Below are 14,309 nucleotides of genomic sequence, written 5' to 3'. Positions count from 1 at the left end.
TATTTACTGGGGTTGTTCTATAGTGATTGACCAGATTTGAGACTAAGAAAGAAAGGTGTCAGCAGTCTAGATGAGTCTGGGTGTTTTAGGACCTGGTGTTGGAGATCTGGAGAGAAGTACAATTGTTTGGGGTGACATGGAAGTCTATAGAGGATATTGGATGGGTCTAAGATGAAACTGGTCACTGAATGGCCTGGGAGACTCTGTGGTTGATTAATTTCAGGAATGGCTCCAATGACTTCTTTCATTGTTTCATGTTACCTGACTGTTAGTTTTCTAAGTATTCACTATTTAATAACAGCACCATCCCTTCTGCCTCCTCTCCTTGACACAGAGATCTCACTGATTAGCACACAGAACAGCCCTACCAGTCACTTCTCTGTGCCCTAATCCCACCAGAGAACACATTGACCTCGAGATCCCTCCATTGGGTAGGAACTAGATGAGAGATCAGGTTCAATGATCAATCACACTCCACTCTCCATGCTCTCAGGTGCACAGATTAATCCAAGGAAGCAATGCCTTGTGACTAGAAACCTCTGACCTTTTGGTTAGCAGTGCATTATGCCAACACTGCTCCTAAACAGTTGTATGCTATTGTTTAATACCATTGAAGCAGGAGCAACCTGTAGTTGAGACTCCAACAGGCTTTTAGAGAGAGTAAATTGCAAGGGAAGAGACTGTCCATCTTTCTCCCACTGAGAGATTGTGGATTTGAACCACAAGTCTTTGGATGGAAGCACAACTCCTTACCACACTGAGCCACCAGAGAGGAGATAAAGGGAACAACCAGAGGAGAGAAAGCACACACACAATTTATCCTACATGGCAAACATCTTCTAGAAATTCATTAATATGCATCAACTCATTCAATCTTAAAAAAAAAACAACAAAAAAACACCCAACCTACAAAGGTAAGCCTTCTCATTTTACAGATGGAGAGGTTAAAGCTTAAAGAAGATGGTGTTGTTGCTGATTGCCATTGAGCTGAGCACTACTCATAGTGACCCTATGCACAAAGTGAATGAAGTCTTTCTATAATTATTGTCATTTCTCAAAGTGCATAGAGTTTCCAGAGGCATGTTGTTTAGGAAGTGGATGCCACGCCTGCTTCCAAACCTGTCTTAAACTGGGAGCTCCACAAAACACTGTCCACCATGGGTAACCATTATGGCATTTGATACCCCAATTGGCACAAGGTTCAGCATCACAGCAACCCGAGTTTATCTCAGTACAGCACACTGATAGAAGAGTGCTGTACCACTTAGAAGAATGTTCCTCCAAATTATAGTAACAACCGACTTTTAAATACAAAGGCCCTCCCCAAGGTCTTGTTGACTCTAAACAAGAGGCTTAAATAAAAAAACAACCAATATAGTACGTTGATATTGTTATGTGCTGTTGAGTAGTGGGCTTATGTACAGCAGCTCTGAACCCTTCCCTGTCCGTCCTGAGCCAGTCTCACTAATTCCGATACACCAGATATTTAAATATGCCAAGTGCTGTAGGCTAAAAACATATGGTTAATAAGACACAGATCCTCAGGGATCTAACTAGTACAGTGGAGAAGATACAAGCAAACCAGAAATTACAACATATTGTAAGACCTCAAAAAAAACACCAGTTCAGAGTGGTAAAGACTGAATTGAGAAGTATTTCTAGATGCAACTGTATCTTGTTTCATCTTCACAGAAGCTCAAGAAAAGAAGATAGATAGTTAGTTACTTGACATGGAAAGAGAATTGGAGAAAAGCACGGTCTTAAAAGCCAGAGGAGCTTTGTGCCCTAGTGGTGAAAAGCTGTGATGCAATCCTGAAGGCACACAGTTTCAAACTACCAGCTGCTCTGCCAGAGAAAGATGAGCAATCCCCTTCCCTGTGATTAACTATCTTTGAAAAACTGCTGGAGGGACAGCTATAGGTCGGTTCCGACTTGGCAGAAAAGAGTAAGTCACACAGCTAGTAGTTGGAATAAGAATCTAATCACTTGAATTCTAGTCTTGCAGTAATTAATTTATTTTTACTATATGGCCCAGACTTGGAAGTTAAAATACAGTGCTACCAATGCAACAGTAACTTGTTGCCAACAAGAACTCTGGGTGGAGTTGGAATCAACTCATAGTGGATGCTTTATTGGGTCTTCAGATCTTAGAGGCTGTGAATTGCAGAGGAGGAGATTGTCCATCACCTTCCTGCAGAGCAGCTGGTGGATTCAAACTGCTGCTTCTGGGCTTGCAGTGCAGCTCTCTACCAACGAGGCCACCTCAGTCACTCATTGCCATCAAGACTGAACCGACTCATCACTGACCCTCTCGCAGGTTTTCTGAGGCTGTAAATCTCAAGGAAGACTGCTCATCTTTCTCCCACAGAGCAGCTGGTGGATCTGAACTGGCTGCCTTTGGGTTGGGAGTGCAACTCCTTACCCATGAACATATCAGATCATCCTCTATCCATATAAGGAAGTTTTAACACGAGAAATCAACATTCATGGTATAAAATGCATCTGTCAGTTTTACCTTAAATGGTGATTAAAGATGGAGATAAAGACAGACCCCTTTTTGCAGCCTATTTTAAACTGAATGCTTGCTATGGACATTTCACACATACGAAGGACACAGAACACTATAATACAGTCCATGTACCCATTACTCAATTCCAACAATGATCAAATTGCCAACATTTTGCCAATCTCTTTAAATCTATATCCCTCCATTATTTGATCCATAAATATTTCAGTTGTGTCTTTAACAAAAAATTTAGGAAAAAAGGAAACCTCTGACAATATGTGTATACATAGCAAAATTAACAATAATGATGGCTGGACTCTATGAGGAGAAAGGATTGGTAGAAGATCTATCAATATTATGCAGATAACACAACCCTGCTTGCCAAAACTGAGGATGACCTGAGCGCTTGCTGCTGAGGGTCAGAGACTGCAGCCTTGTATATGGATTGAGGCTCAATGTCAAGAAGACAAAGATTCTCACCACTGGACCAATTGACAACATCAGGATGGATGGTGAAGAGATTGAGATTGTGCACAGCTTTAGTCTGCTTGGCTTCACAATCAACACTCTTGGCACCAGCAGCCAGGAAATTGAAAGACGTATTGCCATTGGAAAGCCTGCTGTTAGGGACCTCTCTAAAGTACTCAAGAGCAACGGTGTGTCTCTGGAGACTAAGGTGCGTCTCATATAGGCCATGGTCTTTGCAATCACTTGTTATGCATCACAGAGCTGGATAATGACCAGGGAGGATAGAAAGAGAATTCATCCTTTTGAGCCTTGGTGTTGGAGAAGAGTGATGAGGGGTACCATGGACTGCTAAGAAAACTAACAGATACATCCTGGAGAGGGTTAAACGGGGATGCTCCTTGGAGGCAAGGATTCTGAAGCTTCGTCTGACATACTTTGGACATGTTGTGAGGAGGGACCGGTCCTTGGAGAAGGACATCATGCTTGGGAGGGTGGAGGGCAGGCACAGGAGTGGAAGGCCCTCTGGGAGATGGATTGATTCGGTGACTGGGGCAATCAGGATGAGTGTGTCGGAGACAATGAGATTGGCATAGTTCAGAGCAGAGTTTAGAGCTATTGTACATAGGGTCGCTATGAGTCGCAAGTGACTCAACGGCACATAACAACAACAACAACCATTCAACACATTACAATTTCTCCAATTGTTTAAAAAAATTACTTTATCAGCTAATTTGTTCTAATGATTCAAACAAGAACCACTATGAGCATGAGGCTGATAGGGCTTTTTTTCAACCCTTAACAAGTCCTTTGCCACTTGCCATTGTCTTTCCTCATGTCATTCTTTTATTAAAGAAAACAGGGTCATTTACTGTAAAGTCTAGAACTGGCTACTGCTTTCTGTGGTGTCACTAAACTGGTTTCTCTGAACCCCACTTTTCCCACAAACAGAGGACTACAGTTGGCAGTTTGAATCCACTCAGGAGGTCTGTAAGAAAAAAAGTTAGCAATTTGAACCTGTATAGCCAAAAATATAAATAAAAAATAATAATAATAAATAGCCATGAAGCATTTCTACTATGTCACATGAGTTTGCTATGTGTTGGACTAATTCAAAGAAGCTAAAGCTCAGAGCTTAGTGGAAAGGAATTGCACTGCCTTTGCAAAGATATGTAGTTCAAATTTACCAACTACTCCATGGGAGATAAATGGGCAGTCTCCTCCTGTGAAATTTACTCTCTAGAAACCCACTGGAGGGTAAGCTATGGATTGGTTCCAACTCAATAGTACACAGCAATGCTTAGAGAAGGCTAATAAGTTATCCAAAAAATGTAGAATTCAAACTTATGTCTATCTTGACTCTAAAGTTCATTGTCCTCTTTTTATATCAAGATAGACTAGGAAACAACTCAATCCCAGAGTGTCCATTAGAATGGGTTCACACGCCTTCACCAGTGTTTGCCCTCCACTGCCAAGTGCAAACGTTGACAACGTTTGAAGATACAGACTCAGCAGAGCTTATCAGGATTCCATTAGAAGGAAAGACAGCTACCATGATGGACTCCCAGACCTCAGTGAGTAATCTCACACAAGCATAATCTTACCCACAAGAGAAATGAGACAAAATAAAGCGATTTCCCCAGAGAAACAGCAGCCCTGCCTGCCATTCTGGCTTCCCCTGGAAACTGGCTCTTGATGCTTGTTATGCGGATGGAATTTCAAAATTACCTAGAGTCCAACAGGACACAGTGGCCAGAAGAGAGGTGCTGCTGTAGATGGCATGCATGTACATCAGGTGGACCATCAGCTCCACCAGCCACCACCAGCAGAGCAGGCGGCCCAGCCCCAGGCCCAGGACACGGAGGTTGGCCTTCAGGGAGCCCTGCTCTTTCTGCTGCATCTAAAACAGAAAGGAAACAAGTGATTAGGCTATGTATCAATTTTTACAACCTTTTCAGTAGTTCCTTAAATGACATTTTACTAAGTTTCCACACAATTATTGCCCTGTCCATGAAGAGTGGGTTAGTTGAGTTTGCCTTGGGAATACTCAGTGTTCTTATGGGGGGAAGTCACACTCAAGCTTGAAAATTCTGTCCCAGAGTCAAAGCAAGGTTGTGTCACAGTTAGCCTAGTACAGAGAACAATGCAGCAAACATGAGGCCTATACCCTCCATCCCAGGAGCAGGCCCTCAAAAAGACCTGGAGCATAGGTTTTCTGTTCCTCATTGCTTAGCAGACAGCCTTCTCTCTTCTTGTGCAGCTACATCCCTGAGATATGACAGTGAAGGGAGAAGTAAACAGATTTGGCTGCATTAGCCACCTGGTCACCAAGGCTGCTTTGACCTCAACTACACGGTCTATATGTTCCAGTATGACTCCACGCATGGCAAGTTCAATGGCACTGTCAAGGCTAAAAATGGGAAGCTTGACATCAATGCAAATGCCATCACTATCTTCAAGGAGTGAGATCCCAGCAAGTGGAGAGCTGCTGGTGCTGACAATGTAAAGTTTACTGATATCTTTACAACCTCAGAGAAGGCTGGGGCTCACTTGCTGTTTAGTAGTTATCTCTGCTTCTTCTGCCGAAGACCTAATATCTGCGATGAGCATGAGCCATGAGAAGTATGACAACTCTCTCCAGATAGTCAGCAATGCCTCTTGCACTAACAAATGTTTATCCCCCATGCAATTATTTTCACTCAGGAGTCTGTGGATGGTGCCTCTAGAAAGTTGTGGTGTAATGACCATGGGCTGCCTAGAACATCATCTCTGCATCTACTGGCATTGTCAAAGCCATAGGCACGGTTATCCCTGAACTGAATGGGAAACTTACTGGCATGGTTTTCTGAGTTCCCACCCCCAATGTGTTGGTAGTGGATCTGGCCTGCCCTACAAAGAAAGCTGTCAAATATGATGACATCAGGAAGGTAGTAAAGCAGGCATCAGAAGAGCCCATAAAGGGCATTCTAGCAAACATTTGAAGACCAGGTTGCTTTCTGTGACTTTAACAGTGACACCTACTTTTCCACCTTTTATTGCCCTGAATGACTCATTCCTGCCATGACAATTAACTTGGCTACAGTAACAGAGTGGCTGACCTGACGGTTCACCTGGCCTCTAAGAATCCCCTAGATCATCAGCCCTAGTAACAGCACTAGAAGAGACCTTTGGCTGCTGGGAAGTCATTGCCCAAACTCAATCACACACAGAGAGAGAGAGAGAGAGAGAGACAGAGAGAGACAGAGACAGAGAGAGACTCATATCCTTAACATAGCTTCCTACCAGTTCTTCTGCAAGCAAAGGGAGAGGGGCTTAGAGAGCCCACCTTGTTATGTACCATCAATAAAGTACACTGTATTCAAGAAGAAGAAAAAGAAGACACAGTATGAGAACAGCACCTGGTAGATTGTCTCTTGGAACACAGGATCAGCTGGAGCTCCCGGTGTTACCTTATCAGTCTTTCCCCATCACTTATTTAAGTTTGAATCTAGGAATAATACAGTCAAGTCCTGGCGGAAAAGTACTGGTTAGAGAAAAAGAGAATGAGCAAGCCAGCAAAGAGCAAAAGAAAATCAAATATGGGTGTGTGCTCTTGCATTAAATTATTTCTAGAGCAAAGAAGAACAAAAGCAATCAGGGATGTATATCTGGGATAAGTCACTTGTTTTGTAAGCAGTGCAGTAGAATAGATAATAACATGCACATTAGAACAAATAAAAATCCAATTCTATTGCACAGCACACAGCTTGGTGAGCCTGGGCAAGTTGTCTAACCTCTCTGCATCTCTGTTCCCTCACACATAACACTGTGATGATTAAATATAGCAACACATATTATAGTTTTGTCTGCAAGCCTGGCACATACAAATCAGTGGTTCTGTGGTGACTTAGTGGTAGTGAGCTGAACTGCCAACCTAAAGGCACACAGTTCAAATCCACCAACTGCTCCACAAAAAAAAGACAGGCTATCTCCTCCTGTGTAATATGCTGCCTTTGAAAACCCACTGGAGGGTCAGCTATGAGTCAGTGTGGACTTGACCGTACAACAACATCTGAAAGGAGGGAGTTCTGGTGGGGTGGTGAAGTCTATAAGGAGTTTCACTGGTAACTCAAAGGTGATTCCTCCCTGGTGGTTTGGATCCACCAAAAGCTTCTCAGGAAAAAGACAGGTGATCTCCTCTCATACAACTTACAGTCTCCAAAAACCCACTGGTGGGTCAGCATTGCATTAGTTCTGATTCAATAGCACCCTCAGTTTTTTATCTTACAGAGAGTCTCTGGGTAGGGCAATGGTTCATGCATTTGGCTGCTAACCAAAAGGTGGGCAGTTCAAGTCCATCCAAAAGTTCCTCTGAAGAAAGTCCTGAGCTCCACTTCGAGTACATCAGGCACAGAAAGCCCTGTGCTCTAATTTGACATCCATGAAGCTGTCACAAGTCAAAGTCAAGTTGATAGCAAACAACAGCTAGCAAGAATGTGCTTTCTTCATGCCTTTTTATGCCTAGTTTTCTCACATTCTAGACTACAAATCACATGGTAGAATTAAGAGATGCTTTCAAATCAAGCATAGTAGAGAGAGAAATGCTTTGCTTGTTTATGGGTATAAACTACCAAGATTGTGCTCTGTGTGTGCAGACAATGCAGAGGGAAGAGATCCTCCAAAGCGGGATCTGTTCACCTCAGTAGTAGTAATACTATGCTATGGTCTGTGGTTTAAAGAGGCCCAACATGGTTGAAATTTTGGATTCTAGAATACAGAAAAAGCACGCCATCGAAGTAGACATGAACCTCATTTTATCCTCACACCACTGTACAACACCAACTCAGAGAAAATAAAAGCATGTGTAAGTTTTCTGAATCTTATAACAAGATTTCAGTAGCCTGAAGGCTGCCCCGCACTGCAGAGGTGAAGTGAATGCATAAATGATGAGGTTGAGCCTGCAAACATTAGCTGGCGAGGGGAATGGCTTTGATTTTGCACTTGACAATTAGAGCTCAAGCCACTAAATAAGTAAAGAAGGGGCCATTCTCAAGAGGCAAGCTGGAGGATCTTCCCTAAGCTCCTACTTTCCTCCAACCACCAGTCCACAGTGGAAAGCGCTACAGACATGCCCTCCGCTGGGCCAGGAGAGCTGCACATCATGGGAGTTATTTTTAGGCCATTGTGAAGCATGTACACTCTATAAATTTCTTAAACTCCCCTTGGACTACAAGAAGCCAGACTAAGAACGTCTAGCCACAATCACCTCACAGCAAGAGCCTGAGTGAATGGTTTTCTCCTTTTTATCATTTGTTAACTAGCTATACCAAAGTAATGAAGATCTCTGGTTCATTCTTTAATGCAAATTAATAAAACCAATAGGAGTATCTTTTTCTCTTTAGTTTCCCTCAGCTCACCTCAGGAAAATATTCTTTCCAGTCATTGAAACCTGTGTAGTAAGGAAACAACTGTTTTGACAAGAACAGGTTCTGACAGGAGAGCTCCTTAGAAGGGGTTATCCTAGAAGGAAGACTGGGCCTATGGGGTTATACGCAGAATGGTATTAATCACGGCTAACTGCAGTTGCATCAAAACTCAAACTTTTTTCCATCAAGTCATTATCATGAAACAACTAAATACAAAAACAAAAATAGTATCCGCCCTATTCATCACGACCACCTATGTGCCAGAATCTAACTACGCTTCATAGGGTTTTCAATGGCTGATTTTCATGGAAATAGATCACCAGAACTTTCTTCCCAGGTGCCTGTGGATGGACTCAAACCACCAACCTCTCCATTAGCAGTCAAGCACATTAAAACATTTGCACTACAGTGAACCAATACAGATACCTTTCTGGATGTAACTGAAGACAGTTTTCATTTGGATCCCTACATCCCCAAGCACACTCTGAGAGACCAAATACTGCCTCTGACAGTCAACCTTTAAGCTGATGTATCACAAGAACCCCCAGTGCTGACATATCTATCTACCAGGACATTGGGTATGGTGTTATATAATTGAGAGGGGGGAAAGGTAAAGGAAATAATTCAAATGTCCAACATTAGTCAAATGCATGAGTGCACTTCAGTACTGCATCAGAACTCACACTCAGTGCCACAAGTCCCGTTTATGAGGCTGCATATCACATGGAAGGAGGATGACTTTCTTTTTCCCTCAGAGACCATAGTGGATTCCAACCACCAGAGAGACAGAGGCACAGCCTTGTGGGTTAGCATTTCAACTCCCATCAGAACTCGCTATGAAGAGTGCTTTAGCTCACTGCATATAAAAGATGACAAGGCTGGAAAGACCCACACCCAAAAGACAACAGCCAGAATCTTTGGGTGGTAAGATTTCTACATTATTTTTGCACTGCAATCCCTGAGGTGCGTGGTTCGAATCCACCAGATGCTCTGCTGGAGAAGGAGAGACAATCTCCTCCTGTACCAGTCAGATCCAATTTGATGGTATGCACACACAAAATAATAAATTAAAATTTTACAAAAAGATTTCTACATTATTATCTTTAGAATGAAAATTTATTTCTTTTCTAATCAGAGGAAAAATAATGTAACTTGAGAATACCACAAAGATGTTCACATCTCTGCTTGTGAGATGATGTAAATCATGTATTTGAGTATGTATTCAAATCTATTTTTGTCCTCTGCTTCTCAAAATGCCCAACACTTGGGCATTCTAGACTCTTCTATGAGCAAATGCTGTTCTCTTTTTTTTTTTTTTCATGGGCCTAACCTCATTTGTTCCTCTCTTCTCACCTCATTCTTTGATTTTTCCTTATCTAGTACTGTAAGTACAAGTATCCGGGGAGCACACTATGCTTAACTACTAACTAGAATCTATACCTGGACCAGGAGGCTATTGTGTGAAGACAGCAGGGGAGCACTGCATGGTTCAGAATTGGGAAGGAAGTGCATCAGGGTCGTATTCTACCTCCATACCTGTTCAATCTGTATGCTGAGCAGATTATCCAAGAAGCTGGACTCTATGAAGAGGAGTGTGGCATCAGGAATAAAGGGAGACTCATCAATAACCTGAATTATGCCAATGACACAACTTTGATTCCTGAAAATTAGAAGGACTTGAAGCACTTGTTGCAGAAAATCAAGGAATGCAGCCTTCAGTATGTATTGTACCTCAATACCAAGAAAACAAAGATTCTTACTATTGGACCAACAAGCAGTGTTATGATGGATGCAGAAGAGATTGAAACTGTCAACAGCTTCATCTTGCTTGGATCCACAATTAACACGCTTAGTACAAGCAGTCAGGAAATAAGGGGATGCACTGCACTGGGAAAATCTGCAGTTAGAGACCTTTCCAAATTATTGAGGCATAGTGATGTCACTTTGAGGACTATGGTGTGTCTGTATTTCCGGTCACTAGTTATGCATCCGAGAGCTGGACAATGAATAAAGATGACAGAAAAAGAACTGACACCTGTGAGCTGTGGTGTTGGAGAAGAGCACTGAACATCCCACGGACGGCCACAAGAATGAACATGAGAATGAACAGACATGTCTTGGAGAGGGTGCAGACTGAGTACTCTTTGAAGGCAAGAATGATCAGGCTTCATCTCACATACTTTGGACATGTTGCTAGGAAGTGATAGCCCTTGGAGAGGGACATGATAGTGGGAAGAGTGGAGTGTCGGTGAAGAAGAGGAAGACCCTCAACCAGGTGGACTGACAGGGTGACTGCTGCAATGGGCTCTTTTGTGCCAGGAAGTGAGAGTATAGAATAGGACAGATCAGGGTTCAGATCTTTTGTTCATAAGGTTGCTATGAGTTGTGCTCGACTCGATGGCACCTAACAGCAACAACACTAACTAGAAAGTTGGTTATTCAAACCCAGTCAGTGGTGCTATGGAAGAAAGACCTCAATACGTTTCCATAAAACCCAGAAAGCCCCATGGCACTCAGTTTCACTCAGAATCAGCTTGACAGCAGCAGGGTTCAGTTTTCAATTTGGGCACAGAGTGTCCAAAACAGAGATGTTTATCCCCAGCTCTTTGAAGCTCTCTAAAAAAATCCATTTTGACCTAATGATCATCAGTTAACCCTGTAATTAAAAAGTAACTAAGCGTATAGTAGCCATGAGTCTATGGAGGGCTGGAAGCATTCACATCAAGGAATTCAGCAAGGCAAAGACATGAAGAATCACCAAAAGCATTCCAGAGCAATACATTGGACATTTCTTAGTGCCTGAATGCACGGAGGGTAGCAGGTTCCCTGACTGGGTGTGCTGAGGGCTTAAAAGCGGTGTTGGTAGGAAGCAGTTTTCACAGAAGCAGGGTCCTCAAGGTTCTGGATAAGTAGTTACTCATGATGCCTACAGGTCCATGAGCAGAAGCCCATCCTGAAAAGACAGGAAGGGAACCAGCAGCCCCAACGTGCCCCTGTCATAAGCAAGTGGTCCAGCTTGGAAGACTGACAGCAGCCGCACAGAGGGAGCTGAGACAAGGCCAGTCCCACAGAGCCAGACCATGAGGAACCCAGCTACCTGACCTCCTCTTTGCTGCCAGCAAACACATTGCAAGTCAATTCATAGATCTCTTTCCCTCCCCAAGCCATGTGCTGTCTAGAATGACAGCAATACCCGTAATTAAGAAGACACATGAGGTGCATTCTGTGGTTAATCGGCTTCCCACTAATGACATACCTACTGTCCCCAGGGCAAAGCATCCCCAGCACGCTTACGAAGGCGTAATTAGGTGCCACTACAAGACTGAAAGGTTGTGCTTGTCTCTAGGGTGCTGCCTGCCCAATGCTGAACACTGCTCCTTCAGAGTAACAGGGATGGGCATGCCTGAGTTGTACAAATAAACACAGCAGAAGGTAAATAATCCAATTTTTCCATTCTATTTGCTTTTACCAAAGGAGGTAGGAGGGCTGTCTTTCTTTGGAGAGTCATGCCAGTATTACATCCCATTTATACCTTCAATCAAATTTACTTCCCTTTATTAAAAAAAAACAACACAGCATTTGTCCTTTGTTGGTCTAGCGGGACACAGCTCACATAATGAGGTCGCTGGTCTGCATACAAACAGCTTCATCAAAGAAAGCCCTAACCTTCAGATCACTAGAAATTGTTCTTATGGGAAATTTATAGCTAAAGTCAAAGCCAAAGTCACTGTTGTCAAGTCCAAACCAACCCCTAAGTGACCCTCCAGCAGGTTCTCCAAGGCTGTAAATCCCACAGGAGACTGCTCATCGTTCTCCCAATGAGCAACAGGTGGATTTGAACCGGCAAAGAGGCATCACAACTCCCTGCAGACTATGCACAGAGCTCCCACTCAGAGTGAAGGCACCACTTAAAAATAGACATTTTTTTCATTTGAAAGTGCATTTAGAATCCATTATCTTTTAAAACCTCATTTCATGCAAATTGTATAAAGAGGACTAGCTAAGTCTTTCCCTTTCCTTCTGAGAAATTCCGATGATTAAAGATGACAGGTCCCTGAGATGAAAAGTTCTTTTCCTTCACCCTCAAATAATGTATGTATGTGTCAGGGAAAAGCAAACAAAAGCCTTGCTCAGAGCCTGATGTCCACTTTGCCAGGAGTCCTACTCCTTGCTGGTGGTGGTGGAGGCTTCACCCCATCTGGTGGGCACAGAATATCCATCTTCGTTCCCACCACAAGTGGCTATCATGTCAACCCCAAGCCATGGCGAGCAACTCTCTGTGTGTCAGAGCAGAGCTGTGTCCCATCAGCTTTTAAGAAGCCAATCATCTTCTCAGGCACGTCTTTAACTAGTTTTACAGTTAGCAGTTGAGTACATGAAACCTTTATGTCACCAAGGGATTCCCTTCTCTCAATAAACCCTCTCCTAATGAGGCTCTCATCACCCTGCTCTGCAGCTGTCCAGACCAAGACTGGAGGCACACACTGACTCTGCCGGAACAGCAGTGCTGTCTGTAGTTTGTGTTGCTGGCCTGGTCCCTCCAGAGTCATATGTCCACCAGGCCCCACTCCGCCTCTCTCCAAGCCCTGTTGGCTTCACTGAGTGGGCCTGTCAGGATGCACGTCTTCATCCCCCTGTCCCATCCACATTCTATTATTATCCCTTGCCTCAGTTTCCCCATCTGTAAAATGATAGTAACAACAGTATCACTCTCATAGAGTTGTTGTTAGATGAGGATGAAATGCATTAAAACATACAAGGCCTAGCTTAGAATAAGTGCTCAGTTAATACAATTTATTGGGTTTGCTTTTTTTTTTTTAATTACAGTGAAATAACAAAATAAGAACCTACCCAAAATCATGAATGGTGTGTCGGGAACACCGGCTGCTGCTTAGCCCTTAGCAGCCCTAGACCCACAGGGGCTGGGCTACTCTGTACCTATGGCAACTGCCTGGTCTTCTCTTCCAAACAGATGCAACTATTATATCAGCCTATGGAGGCCAAGGATGGCCACGGCCCAAGAATCCCCTGCTGCTGAACCCAACTCTCAGATTGGCCACCTACAGTCTCAGTTCTTTCCTAAGGCAAGACTGGAATTGCTACTCTCTTTGGGACTACAGCACTAACAGTAAGTTTACTCATTATAGAGATAATGTATGTTTATGTTACTGTTGTCATTATTTGCCACGGAATTGATTCCAGCTCATGCTAACTTTGTGTACATCAGAGTAGAACTGGGCTTGATAGGGTTTTCACTGCCTGATTTTTTTGGGAGTAGTTTGCTGGGCCTTTCTTCCAAGGTGCTTCTGGGAGGAATGGACCTTTAACCTCTCAGTTAGCTTTCATACACATTACCTGTTTAGACAAGGGGTTCCTGTTTATGTGTGTGTGTGTGTGTATACTGTTATTGTTGTGGTTGTTGATTGCCTTCGAATCAAGCATGACTCATAGTGACCTTTTGAACAAAAGGCCTGAAGCTCCCCTACAACTATCAACATTTATCAAGTTCATAGAGTTTCCAGAGGCATGTTGTATGTATATGTATATGTATACGTATATGTATGCATTTATATATGTATAAACATATACATACATATACATTACATACACACACATTCTATCTCTATCTATCTATCTATCTATCTATCTATCTATCTATCTATCTATCTATCTATCTATCTATAATGTTGTTGCTGTGAACTGTAGAGTCAGAACCAACCCATAGCTAACCCTCTGGTACATTTTCAGAGGCAGTTAATCACATGGGAGAAGATTAGCCATTCTTTTCCCATGGAGCAGCTGGTACCCTTGAACCACATTCCTGAGATTAACTGCCTCTGAAAACCCACTGGAGGGTCAGCTATGGGTTGGTTCGACTCAATGGTGCACAACAACAACAATGTATATGTATATATATGTTATTGTTGTTGTAT

General features: G+C 43.0%; 1 protein-coding gene across 1 annotated transcript in view; it reads right to left on the bottom strand.

The window, feature by feature from the left end:
• The window catches only part of HHAT (hedgehog acyltransferase), a 569,769-nt gene that overhangs the window by 406,739 nt on the left and 148,721 nt on the right, over nt 1-14,309 (bottom strand). Inside the window, exon 6 of the mRNA XM_006888008.1 lies at nt 4,700-4,871. Within this exon, the coding sequence (XP_006888070.1) occupies nt 4,700-4,871 (172 nt within the window). The remainder of the gene's footprint in view (nt 1-4,699; nt 4,872-14,309) is intronic.

The sequence above is a fragment of the Elephantulus edwardii genome, unplaced genomic scaffold, assembly GCF_000299155.1.
Source record: "Elephantulus edwardii isolate Elephantulus edwardi_28Jun2011 unplaced genomic scaffold, EleEdw1.0 scaffold00063, whole genome shotgun sequence".
Classification (NCBI taxonomy): domain Eukaryota; kingdom Metazoa; phylum Chordata; class Mammalia; order Macroscelidea; family Macroscelididae; genus Elephantulus; species Elephantulus edwardii.
This window is presented reverse-complemented; position numbering and strand designations above follow the sequence as displayed.